Genomic DNA, 20,651 nt, shown 5'->3' with positions numbered 1-20,651 from the left:
TATACCCAGAGTTGAGTGTGAATTTCATGCTTTTTATTCAGTTTGTAGTAGCAATGAATGAAACTTTCCCCAAAACGTCTAGTTATATATACATTATTTACACGATGGGCCCTGCGTGATTGGCTCATTCCGGGCTGCTCCTGTAGGCCAATCAGGTTGTGGATTCACCTCCTCCAGAAACCTGATTGGCTGCTCCTTCAGGCCAATCAGGTCACTGATTCACTTCCACCTGGAGCTGGATTAGGTGGCTCCTGTGGACCAATCAGACTGCTGCATTCTGGATCCTATTGTTCTCGAATTCAGCTCAGTACATAACACCATACCTTCAGGATTGCTGAAGGAAACCCCACCCCACTGGATTAGACCTCTCTAGTTAAGATGACCAAATGAAAGAATTCCAGCAGAGATTCTGCTCTTAAAGATGCTGGCCACCCAAGGCCTTCCTCTCATCCTCAAGGAGCAGCTCAGTCACAACCTGACCTATTGGACGCAGCCCTTCCTTCCAGGTCGGTGGGACTTTTTAACATCCGGACCAATCACAGGGGCTTATCCATCTGGTAATCTGAAAATTCTGATGGGCAGCGGGTTGGCCATGGAGGAATAAATCCCAGGAGCATTTCTGGCTCAAAGTCTGCTTCACAGGTCATACTCACTTGTTTCCATAGGGAACAGTGACCCCGGCCACCGGTCCTGTGTCACAACCCAGGAACAGGAATGAGACGTAGCAGCCCGTGGACACCAGGTTGACCAGCATAGCCATACGGATGGCTCCGAGAGCAGACAGGCTCAGCTTCTTGACTAAGAGGCCCCCTAGGAAGATGCCCAGACATGCACAGGGAATAGCTGTCATGCCTGCACAAAGAGAAAAAGGGGTTCATAGCTTCCATTTCAATTTGCCTTATTCCCTGTGAATGCAGGTGGGAAAACCTACTTCCTGAAACATTAGGAACCCCTAAGAAAACAAAGCACTTACAGTGGTACTTTTGTTGTCGAATGGCTTAGTTGTCGAATAAATTGGCTCCAGAATGCCGCAAACCTGGAAGTGAGTGTTCTGGTCTGCGAACATTTTTTGGAAGCCAAACGTCCAGCACAGCTTACGCGGCTTCTGATTGGCTGCAGGAAGCTCCTGCAGCCTTTCAGAAGCTGCGCCTTGGTTTTCCAACCATTCCGGGAATCGAACAGACTCCCAGAACGGATTAAGTTCAACAACCAAGGTACCACTGTATTTATATATATATACTTTATACTATTAGAGAGACAATGTGGTGTAGTGGTTAGAATGTCAGACGTGTGGGGGTTAAATGGGGAGGGTGAACCATGAGCTCCTTGGAGAAGAAGGTGGGTCAGAAATGTAGGGAAATAAATATAATTTTAAGTTCTTTTGAAAATAAAAAACCAAGTTTCTAGATGCAGAACTCAGAGGTCAGTTTTGTGAGATCCTTGGTTGTCTTTTTTAAAAAACAGCAAGATCCCAGACCTTACACTTTTCAGAGATATGCTTGAAAAACTGGCAGCAAGACTTGCTGAGACCTCTGCAGTCAGACGGGTTGCTGAACAGCATTTCCAGGGCTAAGAGTGTGGATGAATTGTGGAGAGAAAAAATATTAAAAATTGCAGGGTACATTAAGCAAAGTGAGAGCAACCTCGCCGTTTGGTCTCATGTGCTTAATTTATGCAGGTCTCAGGCTTTGGCAATTTCTTGTTTCGGAGGTTGGGTTCCTTTGGCACAAAACTGAAAGGCTAGCACCTGATTAAAGAAACCAGAGTTGACAAATGGCATGAGTTTGGGTCAATTAATTTAATCTGCATATGTATTTGCATATGAATAAAAAGGAACACAAAAAGCATAGCTTACTATGAGAGTTGGTGTGGAAGAATGTTTTGGAAAGGATGGGGTGGGACTGCTTCAAATCCCTGCTCAGCCAAAGAGCTGATGGGATGAAATGGGGGCAGTTCCTAAGCATAGCCTTCCTCACAGGGCTGTTTGGAGTATATTTGAAGAGGCAGATGTTTTATTTATTTACCTATTCACTCTTTCTCCTGAAGGAGCCCAGGGTGCCAAACACATCAATAATAAAACTACTTCTTTTTAAGAACATTTTAAAAAGTTGTTTAAAATATTCCAAAACAGTTAAAAGCATCTTCTCAAACAATGACAAGTTGCCAGGAAGTGTTTTCCAGCCATAAAATGACAGGAATTCCCCTCTATTCTTCCTGAAAGTCAGCAATGAGGGAGACAAGTGCACCTCACCAAGGGAGGGCGTTCCACAAGTGGGGAACCACCACCGAAAAGGCCCTGTCATGGGTCAATACCAACCAGGCAGCCCCAGTTAAATTAGGACTTGTAACTGACAGGCAGCAAGCACGGAGCTTTCAGGACTGGTGGCACATGGTCCCAACAAGCAGACCCATTCTGCAATAACAGCAGCCTCTGGGCCATCTTCAAGGGCAGCCCCATGTACACTGCATTGCAGTAGTCCAGATGGGAGGACACCAGAGCATAAGCAACTGGGGTCAAGCTATCCCAGTCCATTACACATACAATTTACAGTATTTAATTTTTCACAGTCCTCTTGACTCAGAGAGAGCCACCTACGTTCTGAACTTGAGTACAGTAGTACCTTGGTTTTCAAACACCTTGGTACTCAAATGCCTTGGTTCCCAAACACCGAGAACCCAGAAGTACCGGTAAGTGTTCTGGTTTCTGAATGTTTTTTGGAAGCCAAACGTCCAATGCGGCTGTGGGCTATTTCCGGGGTGCCTCCACCAATCAGAAGCTGCGCCTTGGTTTTTGAACATTTCAGAAGTCAAACAGACTTCCAGAATGGATAAAGTTTGGTGCTTTTGTTTTTGCTATTTATTTTGCATTTTTGTTTTTGAGGCTTTTTCTGTTAATTTGTTTTTGTGACTGTGTGGAACCCAGTTCAGCTACTGATGGATTGATTGTGTGACTGAGGAAATGGATAAAAGCCCCCCATCCAAACAATGACTACCATCAGTGCAGGTAAGAAAAAAATAATTTTAATTTTCATCATATACAATGCTGTGTTATTGCTTTCATTTTATGGATCAATGGTCTCATCAGATAGTAAAATTCATGTTAAATTACTGTTTAAGGGGTTGTTTTTAAAAGTCTGGAACAGATTAATATGTTTTGCATTACTTTCTATGGGAAAGCACGCCTTGGTTTTGGAACGCTTTGGTTTTGGAACAGACTTCCGGAACGGATTAAGTTTGAGAACCAAGGTACCACTGTATTAATACCAGAGTGAAAAGGGTTATGCGAGCATCAACCATCTATGAAGGCCATGAGACTGGTCCGGCATGACTTGTGAGCTGCTAAGCCTTTGTTGCAAGCCTGGGATGGCAAAGGCAAGGGGTGCGTGTGGGCATGGGTGTAAGCAGCACAACATCTGGCACCCCATGATATACCCCGAAAAGAACTATGGCCCAACCGATGGCCTGCTCTGGCTACTCACCCAATAACTGGTTGGCGGACGACGTTGTGAGATTGAATTGCTGCTCCAGGTATTTCCCCAGGAAAGCCGCAAAACCAGCAACCACGGCAATCTCCATGCACGCCGCAAGGACAATGCAGGTGAAGACCGGATTGGAGAGCAAGTGCTTGGTTACTTTAGGGATCACTGAAGAAGAGGAAAGAGAGGAAAGGGGTCTTCAGATAGTGGGATACCTTCTGAGCTTCCCCAGATGCCTTCAAGAAGGTCTCCCCCAGCTTCTAGGCATCTTGGTTCACTTGCTGAACACCTTGCTGAATGGAGATAATTGGTCTTATGCTGCTAGATCCACGTGACTGAGCCTCGGCACATGTGGTTGGCTTTCCCAAGCCACAGGTCTATAGTTAACTGCCTCTGTCCATGGTCAGAGGCAGTCATGCTTCTGAATACATGTGGCTGGAAACTGCGGACAGGGAGCATGCTCTTGTGCTTGGGTCCTCCTAGCAGGTTTCCCGTTAGCATTTGGGTGGCCAGTTTGAGAACAGGGTGCTGGACTAGATGACAAGGTCTTCTGGTGTGCCTATGCTCTCATGGAAATGAACTCAAGGCCAGGGTTGGACAGACTTCAGGCTTGTGGGGTGTACAGTGGTACCTCTGGATGCGAACAGGATCCGTTCCAGAGCCCCATTTGCATCCAGAAGCGAACGCAACCCGCGCCCGCACGTCGAGATTTGCCACTTCTGCGCATGTGCCTGATGTCATTTTAACTGTCTGCGCATGTGTGAGCGGTGAAACCCAGAAGTAACGCGCTCTGTTACTTCCGGGTCGCCGCAGCAACACGCAACCCAAAAATACTTATCCGGAAGCTACTTCAACCCGAGGTATGACTGTGCCATGTTTCCTATGTTTTTAAACTGTGACTCCAAGAACCATTAGCTCAGCCTTCCGCAAAGCAGGCACCCATGATATCTGCTTTCTCCTTCCACAATCAGGCAATGGCTTGACTTGCCACAGGGCGCCTTTTCTAAAGTCGAGGCATTTCCCATTCTGTGCATTCTTTATTCCGACTTTGAATCAGATTCTTTGTAAGATTCTCATCTTTATTCTTACGACTTTGTATTGATTTAGCCTAATGGCTTTATGCAGCGTTGGCTTGGCTAGCCCCTTTGGGGATGTTCAACAGAAAAATCGACACAAGCAGACATGAGTTCCCTAAGAATACCATTGCCATCCAACCATACCTGGACTGCTTTGAGGCTCATGGGGCCATCTAGGGGCTACAGAGTATATTACACAGGAAATCAATTACTGTATGAGTAGCGCTAAACTTCTGGGTGTTTAGATTTGAGGCTTTGGTTCTGCCCCAAATGTTGTACTAACTACTGGGTTTCTGGATAAGGGGTACTTGCCTTTCTCTAAAGCAATCTTTCCCAAACTTGGGTCTCCAGCTGTTTTTGGACAACAACTCCCATCATCCCTGACCATTGGTCCTGCTAGCTAGGGATGATGGGAGTTGTAGTCCAAAAACAGCTGGAGACCCAAGCCTGGGAAACATTGCTCTAAAAATCAGTGACAGGTCATCTATCCAATGGAGGCAAACAGGGTTACCTCTTGATGCTTCTAAACTGGGGCTTATTTCTAAGAAGTTAACTGAGGTACCCCAATGGGTTGCTGGTAACAGGTTTTTTGTGTGTGTGCTGCAGAGGTCTAGCCCAGTGGGTCTGACCTGTATGCCTTACCTCATTCCATGGGCCAATGTGGCAGGGCCACTCACTTGTCAATCATCCAATGCTATGATGACAGGTGAGTTGAACCACAGGGGTGGCAGGGAGAGGTCTCCTCTGTCGGCACATCCCCCTCAGGGAAGGCACTCACGAAGCAGGACTGAACTCCCTGTGAGGAACTGGTGGGCCCAGCATGCTGAGAAATGAACTCTTGCCAGTTATGTCAGCTGATTGACAGGTGGACATGGTTTGGGGGGAAATGGTCATCCAAAATCAAAGAATTATAGAGTTGGAAGGGACCACGGAGATCATCTGGTCCCATCCCCTGCAGTACAGAAATCTTTTACCCAACATGGGGCTCGAACCTATGAAGATGAGATTAAGAGTACCATGCTCCACCAGCTGAGCTATGTCAGGGCAAGCTGGCAGGCTAAGACTTCCTGGATTTCCCCCAGAAAGGGTGAATCTACAGTTAATACTGGCTGGCATTAGGGCTGGGCAATATCTGGTTTTCAACATCACAATATACCGTATTCTTCGCTCTATAAAGCGCACCAGACCATAAGGCGCACCTAGTTTTTGGAAGAGGAAAACAAGAAAAAAAATATTCTGAATCCCAGAAGCCAGGACAGCAAGCGGGATCACTGCACAGCGATCTCGCTTGCTGTTCTGGCCCCGGCCTGGGAGGCTGCGCGCGGCTAAACAAGAGCTTGTCGGGGCTGGAGGGGGAAGCCCCGGCTGCTCTGCCGGCACTCCGGCAATTTAGCTCCAGGGACCACACATTCACTCCATAAGATGCACAGACATTTCCCCTTAGTTTTTAAGAGGAAAAAAGTGCGTCTTATAGAGTGAAAAATACGGTATTACCAGCTAAGCATCACTGGTATATTATGAAATAAGTAGAGGCAAACAGTAGGGCTGGGTGATAGCTGGATCTGGAAATGTGGAGACCTGAAACTAAGACTGAAAAAAAGAGAAACTGAATTTGACAGATCCAGTCATCCCTTTGTTGAATATGTCAAGAGTTGCATCCGGTATTACTCCATTCTGCCTATGTGAGTATGTGAAATCCCCATTTTCATTTTCAATTAACCTTCTCTAAGCCCCAACTCTCCCCCTGCGAAGCTCATGCAGGAGTTTCTCTTTGTTTCTAAGAAGGAGAGAAAGACTTTGGTTGCAAAGCGTTTCTTAAGCTAATGAATCAGGCAGAGCCTGTTCTGCTTGGGTGAGTATTTTAATTATTCCAGAGATAACCCTGCTTGAGCAAGATGGAGTGTACTGAGGTTCTGCGAAGAACCTCGCCTTGCCTTGATACCTGGCAACTAACTCCTCTGCGAGTCCTACATGTGAAAAATCAGGACGTTTGAAAAATTATCTCTCTGAAGTGCAGCTGAAGCCTCAGCGGGGCCTGTCTGCGTTTTGCAAATCCCATCCTCTTTCACTGTGCTTTCTGTTTCTTGGGTCTGAAAAACAATTGTCATATCCTCCTGGGTTGACTGCCGTCTCTTCCTTTAGATGCTCAAAGTTTTATAATGCAGGAGCAAGAACTGGTGGCAAGACATGACTATGGGCAAAACAGCCCCCTGGCAAGGAAGGTTGTTAGACTCACCTGCCCCATACCACACTGGTTTAGGATGTATAGACACTAGGTGCAGAGAAACATTCAGATATTTGACCCTCCCTGTAGTCAGAAATGGTGCAGCCCAGCAAGACATCACCAGGGGGCTTTTGCTTGTCTAGTTCTAGCCAACCAATTTTTTTTTTGGGGGGGGGGGGATGGAAGACACTGGCTGTTCTGTCATCAAGATAAGCCCAACATCAAGGAGCAGCCGCTTCCTTTGATTTCTTTATCTGCATCTGTGCTTCAAATGAATCTTTTTTTTTTTGCCCCATCACAGATTTTACACTAACCTCACTGCTTGGAAGCTCAAAGCTGACTGTTCCCCTCCACCCATCTCATTAGACTGAGCAGGGCCAATGCTGGCACCTAGTAACTGTGGGCATGTGCTGGAACCCCCAGGCATCAATAGGGCCCAAAATTAATGCCATCCCCTCCCCCAAAATGTCTCCCCCCCCGGGCCTGGCTCTGTCATTCAGGGCCCCCACAACACTCCAAGCAACACTATATTACGGCATTGCTGGGAATTAACATGGTAAAAAGGTTAAGGTAAAGGACCCCTGGATGGTTAAGTCTGGCCAAAGGCGACTATGGGGCTGTGTGGCGCTCATCTCGCTTTCAGGCCAATGGAGCTGGCATTTGTCCACAGACAGCTTTCCAGGTCATGTGGCCAGCATGACTAAACCGTTTCTGGTGAAACGGGACGCTGTGACAGAAACTAGAGTGCACGGAAACACTGTTTACCTTCCCGCCACAGTGGTACCTATTTATTTACTTGCACTGGCGTGTTTTCGAACTGCTAGGTTGGTTGGCAGGAGCTGGGACAGAGCAACGGGAGCTCACCCCATCACGGGGATTTGAACTGCCGACCTTCTGATCGGCAAGCCCAAGAGGCTCAGACCACAGAGCCACCCGCATCCCAAGCAACACTATATCAGGGAATTGCTGGGAATTATCCTGGCTTGGCCCCCTGGGGCTGCTCATGGTGCAGATGTTACAGTGACTGCTCATCTCTGGTTCCCCAGCAGGGCCCACCAGCAGAGGACGGGGGTCTCCTAGAGCTTTGAGCTGGCCTCACGCCTCACAATGCTTTGATACGCATTCCTGATATTTCTTTATGGTTCTTCATCTCACTGTCTCTTCCAGCAAAGCTCCTAATGACTGCAAGCTTACAGACCTTTTTTTTTTGGTCACAGCACTTTCCCCAAGGAAACCCATGTCCTACCACTGAATTGCAGCAAATGGATTTTCAGTGGATTGCCATTTGCTCCAATTTGGCAGTGAATTTCCCATGGAAAGTACCAGGACAAGAACAATGACAACAGATGGGACAAACAATGACAGTGTGGACTTGTGCCTGTAAATTGCAGGGCAAAAGGAAGTCTGGGTTCCTCTAGGGAATCTCAGTTTTCAATCTGAGCAGGGGTTAGCTGAGCTCCATTTTTTTTAAAAAAGCCCTGCTGTAGCACACAATAGTCCACTTAAATCTGCAGTCATGGCCGGCTCTACCATGAAGCAGAGTGAGACAGGTGGCTCAAGTGGCAGATATTGAGGGGTGGTAACTGGGCAGAGCTGAGAGCTTGGCTGCTGCATCACATCAGGAGTCCGTCTATTTCAGCATCCTGTTTTCAAGGTGGCTATCCAAATGCCTCTAGGACCTGAGGGCATCAACATGTCTCCCTACTGGTATTAAGAAGCACTGCCATCTCCAACAGTGGAGGTTGAACACAGCCTTCTCCTCCATGAATTTGTCCAACCCTCTTTGAAGGCCATTCTAGTTGATGTCCATCACTGCCTCCTGTGGGAGTGCCATAGTTTTAACTACGTGCTGTGTGAAACAAGTGCTTCTTTACGTGTCTGTCTTGCGTGTGCATCTGCCACGCAGCCTGCTTTGTGTCTCTTCCTTTTGAGCTAGTCTCCTGCCCTCTAGTGCAGTAAAGTAAGAAAGATAAAGGACCCCTGGATGGTTAAGTCCAGTCAAAGGCAACTATGGGGTGTAGCACTCATCTTGCTTTTCAGGCATTTGTTCACAGACAGTTTTCTGGGTCATGTGGCCAGCATGACTAAACCGCTTTTGGCACAACGGGACACCATGACGGAAACCAGAGCACACGGAAACGCCATTTACCTTCCCGCCACCTATTTATCTATTTGCACTGGTGTGCTTTTGAACTGCTAGGTTGGCAGGAGCTGGGACAGAGCAATGGGAGCTCATTCCATCGCAGGGATTCGAACCACCGACCTTCTGATCGGCAAGCCCTAGGCTCTGTGGTTTAACCCACAGTGCCACCCACATCCCTAGTGCAGTGGAGGATGTGGGAGGGAGAGTCAGCGGCCAAAATGCTCAGTGTTTGCCCACTGGTTCAAGAAAGACACAATGAAGGACTTCACGCAGCACATTGTTAAACTATGGAACTCACTCCCACAGGAGGCAGTGGCTCAAATTCAGGATGGGGAACCACCAGTCTGGGGGGCAAACACAGCCCTCCTGACCTCTCAATCCTGCCCTTGCTTTCCTGGATAGAGAGGTCAGAGCAGGGCATGCAGAAACTAGCCTACTGCTTAAATGTAGAATCTGCATTAATGGCTCCACTCACTGGCCTCTGGCCCCATGCACCATGGCCCCTGGAAGGTTCCCCATAAAGGAACACGGCCCTCAGGATCCCCCACTTCTGATCTAACCAGTCATTGACCTGTCACCTCCCGCAGACGCCAGGCGAGCTACGAGGGGATAGTGTCACCTCTCAGCTGCTGGAAGCAGGAGACATCATCTGGGGCTTCCAAGGTGTTTCGCGGGAGGACCCCGTTGCTGGGCTTTGGCCTCTCGTAGTCCCTGTCTGGCAGCATGGCCTGCTCGACCTCTGCCAAGAGCTCTGGCCGGCGGGTCAGGGACTGTGGGAATCCAAACATCGGGAGAGACGAGAAGAAAAGTAAGGCACCGCAGAGCAAGAAGCCCGCCCACCATGCGCCAATCCACCTGGGGTCATCGGGGGTGATGTCCAGCTTACCTGCAAAGGACAGAAAGACAAGGCTGTTGAGGATCATGACAGGAGATAAGAAGGAAACCCCAACCAGGGACTGAAGGGGTGTGTCATGGGGTGGTCTACCCTACACGAGGAGACCTGGGGCTACCCCAAACCTCAGCCACCACTCATGGAGCACCAACCCAAGCTCCCTGGAAAAAACACCTGTTCTGCATGCAGAAGGCATCAGGATAAGTCTTTGGCATCTGCAGGTGGCCACCTGGCATGGATGCTTTAATTGAGATTCCTGCATCCAAAAGACCAGAAAAGACTGTTTATGTATGTGACAACAGCTGCAAGGATGCTACTAGCCCAAAGATGGAAAGAACCAACAGTTCCGACCAAGGAAGAATGGCAAGCCATACTGCTGGACTATGCAGAAATGACAAAAGTGACTGGGAGACTCAGGAATCAAGGAGATAATGACTTTAAGAAAGAATGGGGGAACTTTGGCGACCATTGTAAACAAATAAAAACATTAGCTGGACTTTAAAAATGACTTGTGGGATTGGTGGAAGTCAATGTTTGTTTTTCTTTTTAGTGCTTATATTATTAACTTGTAAAATATGGATTTTTTTGTTTTTTGAATGTTGGTTTTTGTGTTTTGTGTATTGTTATTTTTCGATATTTTTTGTGTTGCTGTTGTTGTGTGGAAATTCTAATAAAATTTATATTATTTAAAAAAATGACTTGTAAAGAAACGATAAATATGGATAATTTAGAGAGATGAAAACTGTGGAGAACGTAGTTTTAGAAAAATTATTTAAGGACCCATGCAGGGGAGGGGGAAGTCGTGAGATTCAGAAGGTCTCAAATATGGATACGGTAAAAAAATTTTTCTCTTTATTATTTTGATTTTTTTTGTAAAAACCAATAAAATATTTATTTTTTAAAAATGAGATTACTGCATTGCAGGGGGCTGGACTAGATGACCCTTGGGGTCCCTTCCAACTCTACAGTTCTATAATTCTATAGGTAGCGTTTGGAATATTCCCTGCCTGAAGCCCAGGACAGACACTGCCAGTCTCTATAGACAATACTGAGCAATATTGGGTCTCCAGCTGTTTTGGACTACAACTCCCATTATCCGTAGCTAGCAAGACAAGTGGTCAGGGATGATGGGAATTGTAGTCCAAAGACAGACCCAAGTTTGGGAAACAGTGAGCTAATGAACCAATGGTCTGACGAGGTTCATACGCCCCTGTTTTAATCATTTTTTTCTTCCAATAGCTCAGCTGGTTGGAGCACGGTACTGAAAACGCCAAGGTTGCAATCCCCTGATTCTATGATTCTTCAGAGCCCTGAGGACTGGTGTCTTATTATGACATTTGAGGGAAATGTCACAGCTCACAAGTTTTGCATGCAGAAGGCCTCAAGTTCAATTCTCAGCATCTCCAGGTGGGACTGAAAAAGATTCTGGGTCTGAAAATCCGGAGAGCCACTGCCAAGTAGTGCAGACAGTACTGAGCTAGAGGAACCAATGGTTTGGCTCAAGAGAAGTCACCTTCCTATGTTTCTAGGAGCCTAGAATTGTACACCACAACTCGAGGACAGAAATGCTATGGCCACATCTGAGTAGCACCTTGGAGTCTATGTTGCATATGCCGCAGTCTTTACAATGACTTTGCAAAGTAGGCCAGTATTATAATTCTCCTACTCCAGGAGGAGGGGACGCAGGTGGCGCTGTGGGTAAAACCTCAGCGCCTAGGACTTGCCAATCGTATTGGCGGCGGTTCGAATCCCCACGGCGGGGTGAGCTCCCGTCGTTCGGTCCCAGCTCCTGCCCACCTAGCAGTTCAAAAGCACTCTTAAGTGCAAGTAGATAAATAGGGACCGCTTTATAGCGGGAAGGTAAACAGCGTTTCTGTGTGTTGCGCTGGTGCTGGCTCGCCAGAGCAGCTTCGTCACACTGGCCACGTGACCCGGAAGTGTCTTTGGACAGCGCTGGCCCCCCGGCCTCTTAAGTGAGATGGGCGCACAACCCCAGAGTCGGACACGACTGGCCCGTACGGGCAGGACTACCTTTACCTTTACCTTTTACTCCAGGAGGAAAGAATGACTCTAGCCGAGGGCTTCCCTGCTGGCCAAGTGCCGAGTGCCTTGGTGGCGCAAGATAAAACAAAGATCAGAGGGAAAACAAGGAGGCAGGTCCTTGCTGCAAGGAGCTTATAATTTGAAATGCAACTGGAATGTGTCTGGAATTGTGGCAATGCTTCTGAGCATCAGGGTGTATAACCGCTGCCTTTTGTGTGGCTGGAATGTAGCCTTTATTCGTTGCTCCTCCCACTTTTGCCTTTGGCCCAGCCCACCTGTGGCCCCCCAGATGGTTCCCCATGAAGGAAAGTGGCCCTCTTCTCTTGTCTTAGCCATTGAGCTACACCAGCTGTTATGTCAGTAAGAAAATTTACACATGGTAGTGGTGGTGGGGTGCTAACTACACCTTCCATTAACGTGATTAGCAATATATATTGCTAATATATTAGCAACCACATTGGAGTTTTTTTAAAAAAATAAAATAAATTCCAGGCACAAGTGGTGGGGTTTATGGTTATTACGGTCACAGCAAGCTGGGGGTGTCTAGACATCTATGGAAACTTCAGAAATGCCATTTAAAACGAGGCAGCAAAGCGAGGCAAGGAAGGATGAAAGGATGAGGAAACCAGGTGGAGATGGAGAAACAGCTACTTTATAGCTCCCTCTGCTGGCCACAGGGGTCTCCTTTAAAAAAGAAAATAAATTGCAAGTTTTTCGCAGCTGCATCAGCTGCTCCCGAATAAGCAGCAAAAGCAACTGATATTTTTAAATTGTTTATTTTTGGCAAGCCTCCCAGAACTGCACTGTGAGAACATAAGAAGAGTACTGCAGGATCGGGGTATAGCCCACCTAAACCCAGCATCCTGTTCTCACAGTGGCCAACCAGTGTTAGCATTCCTGCTCCATGATTGCAGTCATGGGATTTATGTCTATCACATGACGGTATATGTTTTGACTCCACAGAGTGGGAAGTGACGGAGGCAGGATGTTTGTGTTACTGTGTTCCATGAAGTGGGACTATTTTCCTTTGTTCTTTTTCTTTTTGCTGTCTGATGCTAGAGAGAGAAGGAGCCATGTTGCAGTGCTCCATGTGTGTTTATATGTAAATAAAGTAGATTAGCCAGAATGCTGAGTTGCTGAGGTCTGTCACGCATGATGCGCAAACTCTGCGGATCCCTAAGTGTGCTGGTGTCGGTTAGCATTGGTCGCTGTGATGCTCGGGCTGAAGAAAGCTTTTGAAACTCCCAAACGATCGAGCAGGAGGGAGAGAACATGCCATTCGGGGATGTGTCTCTGCCAGAGTCCTACTCGAGTGTAGGCTGAACTTCTGACAACCGGATGCCCCCAAAGGAAAACCTGCAAGCAGGACCTGAGCAGAAGAGCCCTCGCCCCTCCTGAGGTTTCCACCAACTGGGATTCAGAAACATTATTGCCTCCAGCTATGGAGGCAGAGCATAGTCCTCACGGCTGGCAGCCACAGATAGACTTGTCCAGAAGTGAGGCTGTGCCCCTATTCCCACAGCCAACTCCCCTCTTAGAGGAGGAGGGAGATCTTCTTGAGAGGGGGCGTAGGAAGGGGATTGGGGGGTTGGTCCACCCTGGGTGTCATCTTGAGGTGGGGGGACAAAATGGCGGCCGGTCAAGGGCTACACTCACTGAAGGGCGGCTGAGGGTGCATGTGTGCCGTCGTTATGGGCACCGCTCGAGCACTGTCCATATGGGCACTCCAGTGGCGCAGTTGATATTGGTACCGTGCATGTGTCATTGGTATCAGTGCCGCGCATGCGTCGTCTGTATCGGCACCACGCATGCACCGCTGGGTGGTTTCCCCCGCCCCTTGACACCCCACACCAGGTACTGTAGCGCCTTCCTTCACCACTGCTTCTTGACAACACTCCTTAGCCTCTTACTCCCAGTTTGGGAGGATAGAGAATGCGGTGCCTTCCAGTTTTTGTTGTCACCATGCATTATCTTTGACCAGTGGCCATTCTGGCTGAGGGGAGTTGTGATCTATCCCCATGTGAGAGCATCTTGTTACTCAGTGGAAGAGCATCTGCTGGGTGTGCAGAAGGCCCCAGGGTCAATGCTCAACATTTCCAGGTAGGACTCGGAAAAACTCCCGCTTGAAACCCTGAAGAATGATAGAACTGTAGAGCTGGAAGGGACCCCAAGGGCTTCCTAGTTCAACCCCTTGTGATGCGGGAATCTCAGCTAAAGCATCCATGACAGGTGACCATCCAACCTCTGCTTAAAAGGCTCCAAGGAAGGAGAGTTCACAACCTTTCGTAGGACTTTGTTTCACTGTTGGAACAGCTCTTAATGTCAGAAAGCTCTCCCTGATGGTTTCCATGAATCTCTTTTCTCGTCATTTGAATACATTGGTTCGGGTCCTCCCCTCCAGAGCAGGAGAAAACAAGCTTGCTCCATCCTCCATGTGACAGTCTTTGAGATAGTTGAAGATGGCTATCATATCTTTTCTAAGTCTCCTCTTATCCAGGCTAACACACCCAACTCCCTCCTCTGCACATGTTTCAGCTTGTCAATACCCTCCATAAATTGTGGCACCCAAAACTGGACACAAGACTCCAGGTGGGGTCTGCCCAAGGCAGAATAGAGACTAGCCCAATATTTCCCTTGACCTTGAATGAACCAGTGCTATTGTGCAGATTCAGATGCTGTGGCTTAAATCAACACAGTGAGTTTTGCAGCTATTGTGAAAGTTGCAAAAACAAAGAAGCATGGGGCTGAGTGAGGGAGAAATTTTTGGAATGCATTGGGATATCAGCTCCGCTCAAGGTATGACGGATAGCAGCAAAAGTTAGGCATAACAATTTACAAGGACGGGAAGAAACGATACGGACAGAATAAATGTCACACGCAGGAACAACAATGATATAGTATGAGATCTTCACTTGTAGTCTTATAAATTATTTAACGTGTCAACACGAATAGAAGTTATAAATATTGCAGCTGTTGTATAAGGGATTAATGTCAGTAAGATTTTGGAATGCAGAAATAAAGAAAATCATCAGAATAATCAATTCTAGCATGTGGGGGGGGGCAACCTTATCTAAATTATATAATTTGGTATTTGAATGATTGACAGTAGTAATTGTATTTTAAATTGGCATTGTTATAATGGGGCTATCATTGGATTATAACTGGAAAGTGTGTGTGTGTGTGTGTGTGTGTGTGTACAATCAACACTTTCCCCCCTCTGCCAAAAAATGGGGTCTGGGGTCTTAAGTTATTTTCAGGGGGAAAGCTCAGTGGTTGAGTATATGCTTTAGGTAAAAAGCTGACCTTTGCCAGGTCAAACCCTTGTCTGCCCAACCTGCTATTGCCTACACCGACTGGCAGCGGCTCTCCAGGATTTCAGGCAGGGCTCTCTCCTAGCCCTTCCTGGAGATGCTGCCAGAGGTCCACCTCTGGTTGAACCCGCAACCTTCTGCATGCAAAGCAGATGCTCTACCACTGAGCCATGGCCCTTCCCCAACATAAGATGCTGCCTTATATGGAGCCAAACAGTTGCTCCATCTAACCCAATATTTCCTACACTGACCGGAAGCAGCTCTCCAGGATTTCAGGCAGGATTTCCAGTGCCACCTGGGGATTGAAGCTTCTGCATGCAAAACTTGTGAGCCACCCTGAGCTACAATCCTTGCTCAATGTGCCTAAAATGCTTGCAAGTTTTTTTGTTTTTTGTTTTGCAATTATGCAAGCCAGCCTCTTCCCATTCTCCACCTTCCAAAATGCAAGTGGTCCCCCCCTGCCATACACAGACCCATCACCTGTAACTAAGTGCCTCCTTACTTGTGTCGATGAAGACGGCGTCCACATAGATTTTGGTACAGAAGGAACCCAAGATAAATCCACAGGCTGGTCCGAACACAAGCATTGTAAACAAGATCCCTGTAGGGAACACAGAAAAACAACGACACAGTGAGAGGCGCGTCCTGGAACAAGGATCTAGTCCTCAGTGAGGTGCTTGATACGTGGATGGGTTTTAGCACTCTGAGTTGCCGCTGGGGAGCAGTGAGGGAAGAAAAGTTCTCTGGTGATTGAAGTTTCCTCTAGACCATTTCCCATCACCACCCCTCACCCTTTGTGTTAGACTTCCAATCTAAAAGGAAAAGGAATTATCTGTGGGATTGAACGTAGGTATGTTTGAAAATTTTTAAGGATTGTATAAAATGTATGTTTGCATGCTTGCATATTTGAAATATGTGTGTATTAATGCTGAATTATTTTAACAATAAAAAACTTTTTAAAATAAGAAGTTTCCTCCAGACCAAAGCATTCCCTTCACACAGAAAGCTAGCAGCTCATGGGAGAAGAACTCTATGCGAAGCCTTCTCCTGACTTGATGGTTTTCTTAGGTAGGGGAGTCCGTTCCACTAATCACTGCCTTTCAGCTTGCCCTACCTCACAGGGTTGTTGTATTGATTTAATGAGAATGGTGGAGACCCATGCATGCCACCTTAAGCTCCTTGGAGAAAAAGATGGGATGCAATTATTTGCAATAATAATAATAATAACTAAGCAGAACAGTCTTATGCCACTTTCACAATCATGGCCACTTTCAAATCATCCTGGGAACTGCAGTTTGCTATGGGGTGCTGAGCTGAGAGAGCTACAATTCCCAGCACCCTTAGCAAACCACAGGATCCTCCATGTCTGTTGAAGTGCTTTAAATGTATGGTGTTGGACATGACCGATGCCGGCTGAACCTCTGTTGGAAGATAAATCCACAGCATGGGACCAGCGGGACTAAATCCCCGAATTCTGGATGAAGTCAGACAGGTTCTCTTTGTTCTCCTTCCGATAAAAAAAAAACAACGCCTCTAGGCACTTTCCCTTCCGACAAGTCTGCTAACAGAACTGCAAAGATTGCCCTCCAGAAACTGAGCCAAAAGCAAAGTTTGTACGTGACCAGACTAAACTCGACAGTTCTATGAGTCTAAACATCTGAGAGAGTACTGGGGCGTTTTTTTCTTTTATTTCTCGCTTCCTCCAGTCTGAGATTTCACCACTAGAGTATGCTGTATGCTAAAGCACTAAACATGGAAAGTAGACAGAGGGCTTCTTTTCTTTTTTAAAAAGAGAAAGGATATTAACTGAACAAAATACAGTTTTCCAACACGGGTTAAATACTCCGAGCCCCGCCCAAAAGAGTTTAATGTTTTATTACGTCTTTATTGGAAGCTGCCCAGAGTGGCTGGGGCAACCCAGTAAGATGTGTGGGGTATAAATAGTAAAATCATCATTATGGAATGGTATGTCTCTGTTTTCATCGGAGAAATGTTGGAGGGTATGCAAACCTGTTTAAAAAGAACAGAAGCTGGCCGGGGGGGGGGGGCATCTCCATAGCAGATTGTTCCTCTTGCAGACTGCTTTTTCAACCTCAGAAAAAATGTGATTGCCTTCGTCCAGCCAACACGACCGGCTGCCTCTTTAAAGCCCACGTTAATCTCAAAAGCCTGCTTGCCCCACATTTTCCCACTGATAGTAAAGGGGCGTGTCTCCCCCATGGAGAGATTACTGGGATATATTTAACCGAGGTGCCTACATGTGCGGCTTGGAGTGGGGTGGGAGAGAGGAAAATGGACGGAGCACACGTGAACGTTCGACTGCCTAATGGCATCCGTGTCACCCAGGAGACCACACCCACAGACATAAGAAAAGAAAAGTATTTCTGTTGCCTGAAGAGGTCACTTCCTGGTTCGCATGGAGAAGCTGTTTTCAATGTGACGGAAGAGTGCAACTGTACTGAGGCAGCACCAAATGTTGAAATTTTGCACCCCTAACAACAGTTGCATGCTTTTGAATTATGGTGCTGGAGGAGACTCTTGAGAGTCCCGTGGACTGCAAGAAGATCAAACCTATCCATTCTGAAGGAAATCAGCCCTGAATGCTCACTGGAAGGACAGATTGTGAAGCTGAGGCTCCAATACTTTGGCCACCTCATGAGAAGAGAAGACTCCCTGGAAAAGACCCTGATGTTGGGAAAGATGGAGGGCACAAGGAGAAGGGGAAGACAGAGGATGAGAGGATGGCTAGATAGTGTTCTCGAAGCTACCAGCATGAGTTTGACTAAACTGTGGGAGGCGGTGGAAGACAGGAGTGCCTGGTGTGCTCTGGTCCATGGGGTCCTGAAGAGTCAGACACAACTAAACGACTAAACAACTAAACAACAACAAACAGCTTTGTGCCTGGGGCAACTGGCCCCATGACCCCCCCACACTACCCCACTGAGTCCACCACTCCTTTATCACACCCTAGACCTGTTCTCTGCATGTGGAGTGCAAGTTTTCTTCCTCCCCTAAGAACGTAAAAAGGGTGCTACTCAATCAGGCCAATGGAAGGGATGTTGGCTGCTGAAAAAGCCAAACCTCGAATCTGCCTGAACACATGAATTTGCCTGATCTGTGAACACACATCAATAGGATAGTGGCAAATTCAGGATCCCTTCATGATAGTCACAGCCACACCCCTCATAGCCAGGCCCACCTTTAAGATAATATAGCCACCTAAAATCACACAATAATATGTTAATTGTACACTAATAATAATTACGGGTGCATGGCATTGATCAGTGCCAATCTCCATGTGTTGTCTTTCAGCTAGAGCTACTACGGTATTTTCAGTGCACAGGTGTGGGTAAATTATTTGCAGTTGCTCCAGTGAGAAGTGGTTTAATGCTTAGCTTTGGAGCATACAGAACAACAACTCCTCACTGTTCTTCCTGAGTACCTTCTCCAGAGTGAGAGTAGCAGCCAATCCTCAATGGCTGACTCACCTTCTTTCGCTCTGATTGGCTCCAGTCAACACAACGGGTGAGGAGAATGGTCTTTGAGCCACTGCAACCTTGTTTCGTCATTTAGTCATCTCCGACTCTTCATGGCCCCATGGACCAGAGCACGCCAAGCACTCCTGTCTTCCACTGCCTCCCGCAGTTTGGCCAAACTCATGCTGGTAGCTTTGAGAACACTGTCCAACCATCTCGTCCTCTGTCGTCCCCTTCTTCTTGCGCCCTCCATCTTTCCCAACATCAGGGTCTTTTCCAGGGAGTCTTCTCTTCTCATGAGGTGGCCAAAGTATTGGAGCCTCAGCTTCATGATCTGTCCTTCCAGTGAGCACTCAGGGCTGATTTCCTTAAGAATGGAGAGGTTTGGTCTTCTTGCAGTCCATGGGACTCTCAAGAGTCTCCTCCAGCACCATAATTCAAGAGCATCAATCCATTCAGAGCACATGGCTTCCCACAAATAACCATGGGAACTGTAGTTCCTCTCCACAGAGCGACAGTTCCTGTCACCCTTAACAAACTATGGTTCCCAGGATTCCTCGAGGGAAGCTGTGTGCTTTGAATGGATTACGTATATGCGAGCTCAGCGACAGTTCAGCAGGATACATAATTCATTTCTAAAGAAGAAACCTTTAGCCAAGGCAACGGGGAGTTAGCTAATGATCCATGGCCAACCAATGGCCTTTTAAATCTCTAGTGAGAACAGAGAGGCAGTAACTAACAGGCCAGATATTAGCAGGGCTGTAACCTGGCCCTGCATTTCAGCTCAAGAGAGCACCAGCAAGTCTTTGCATGCAGAAGGTCCCAGGTTTCAATTCCTAGCATCTCAAGGCAGGACTGGAAGAGACCCCTGTCTGAAGCCCTGGAAAGCTGCTGCCTGTCAGTGTAGACAAATATTGATCTGGATGTACCAGTGGTCTAACCTGCTATAAGACAACTTCCTAGGTTTCTGTGATTTCTGTATCAAGGAGAAGGGCCACAGTTCAGTGGCAGAGCATTCTGTCTATCACGTAGAAGGTCCCAGCTAGGGATGGGAGAGATCCCTCTCTGAAACCCTGGAGAGCTGCTGCCAGTCAGTGTAGGCAATTCTGCTCTGGATGAACCAGTGGACTGACTTGGGATAAGGCAGAATTTCAATGTTCTTTGAAGGCAGTTCTTAGTCATGATGTACAAGTGCAAGGCCACAGGAACATTTCCTTGATTGATCCACAACCTTTCCGAAAAACTACAGGGTCCACAGTTTGAGACTCTGTGATCTACACTGGCTTTGGGAAGCAGCCCTCCAGGGTTCAAGAGGAGAGGCTTTCCTACGTCTACATGAGTCTGTTTGGAGGCAAGTCTGAGTCGCTCCAGGCATGTGGGCGGGTGGCTTTTAGTAAGCCTGGCAGAGAAATCTAATACGAAAAGGTACACACAGCCCCTGCCTCCTGGCTGGCTGAAGCGGTTCCCGTCTGCTGCAAAATCTCACTTGCCAGGTGAAACCTGCTCTCCATTATTCATGGGTGTGCTGCTGCGGCGATTACAAGAACATTGTTATTTTAAAAATTAAATAATAAAAACCTTCTCTCCCTCCTCCCTGGCTCTTATCTCTCTGCTCTCCTCCCTCCCTGCCCTGCCAAGATGCTGGCGCTGTCAGACTCCATCACCCCACTTGGTACAAGCGCCTGGCTGGAACTGCTTTGATCCCCACCAGAATAAAAGGAGAACATTAAAGCAAGTCATCCTGGCATTGCCTCTCATTAATTAACAGCTGCAGGCTTTTTAAACATCTGTCAGGGTTACTTTAACATTCCCTTTACTCTCATGGCTACGTCGAGAAGGCGAATAAATCAAGAGCAGACTCTGCCTTGGCAGGACTTGGGGTTTTCCGCTTCTGCCATGTTTTCACAGCAACAGCAACCCAAAGCTGGACGCAAAATCGGGTGTACTGATCAAGGCGGCCGCCCAGCCCTCACCAAACTTGTGTGCTCCAGATGTTTTGGATCGCAATGT

At 47.3% G+C, this 20,651-nt stretch overlaps 1 protein-coding gene across 2 annotated transcripts in view; it reads right to left on the bottom strand.

Annotated features, from left to right (window-relative positions):
• The window catches only part of SLCO3A1 (solute carrier organic anion transporter family member 3A1), a 113,488-nt gene that overhangs the window by 17,884 nt on the left and 74,953 nt on the right, over nt 1-20,651 (bottom strand). For both annotated transcript variants that reach the window (XR_014162894.1, XM_081888536.1), the window contains exons 3-6: nt 15,668-15,766; nt 9,539-9,805; nt 3,480-3,644; nt 654-852 (exon numbers count right to left, since the gene is read on the bottom strand). Coding sequence is in view for 1 of the 2 variants with exons in the window: in XM_081888536.1 (XP_081744662.1) it covers nt 654-852; nt 3,480-3,644; nt 9,539-9,805; nt 15,668-15,766 (730 nt within the window). In the remaining variant the exon portion in view is untranslated. The remainder of the gene's footprint in view (nt 1-653; nt 853-3,479; nt 3,645-9,538; nt 9,806-15,667; nt 15,767-20,651) is intronic.

This window comes from Podarcis melisellensis (assembly GCF_964234715.1).
Source record: "Podarcis melisellensis genome assembly, chromosome: 14".
In the NCBI taxonomy this organism is placed as follows: Eukaryota; Metazoa; Chordata; class Lepidosauria; order Squamata; family Lacertidae; genus Podarcis; species Podarcis melisellensis.
The sequence above is the reverse complement of the archived record's forward strand: the minus strand, read 5'-3'. Positions and strand labels throughout refer to the sequence as shown.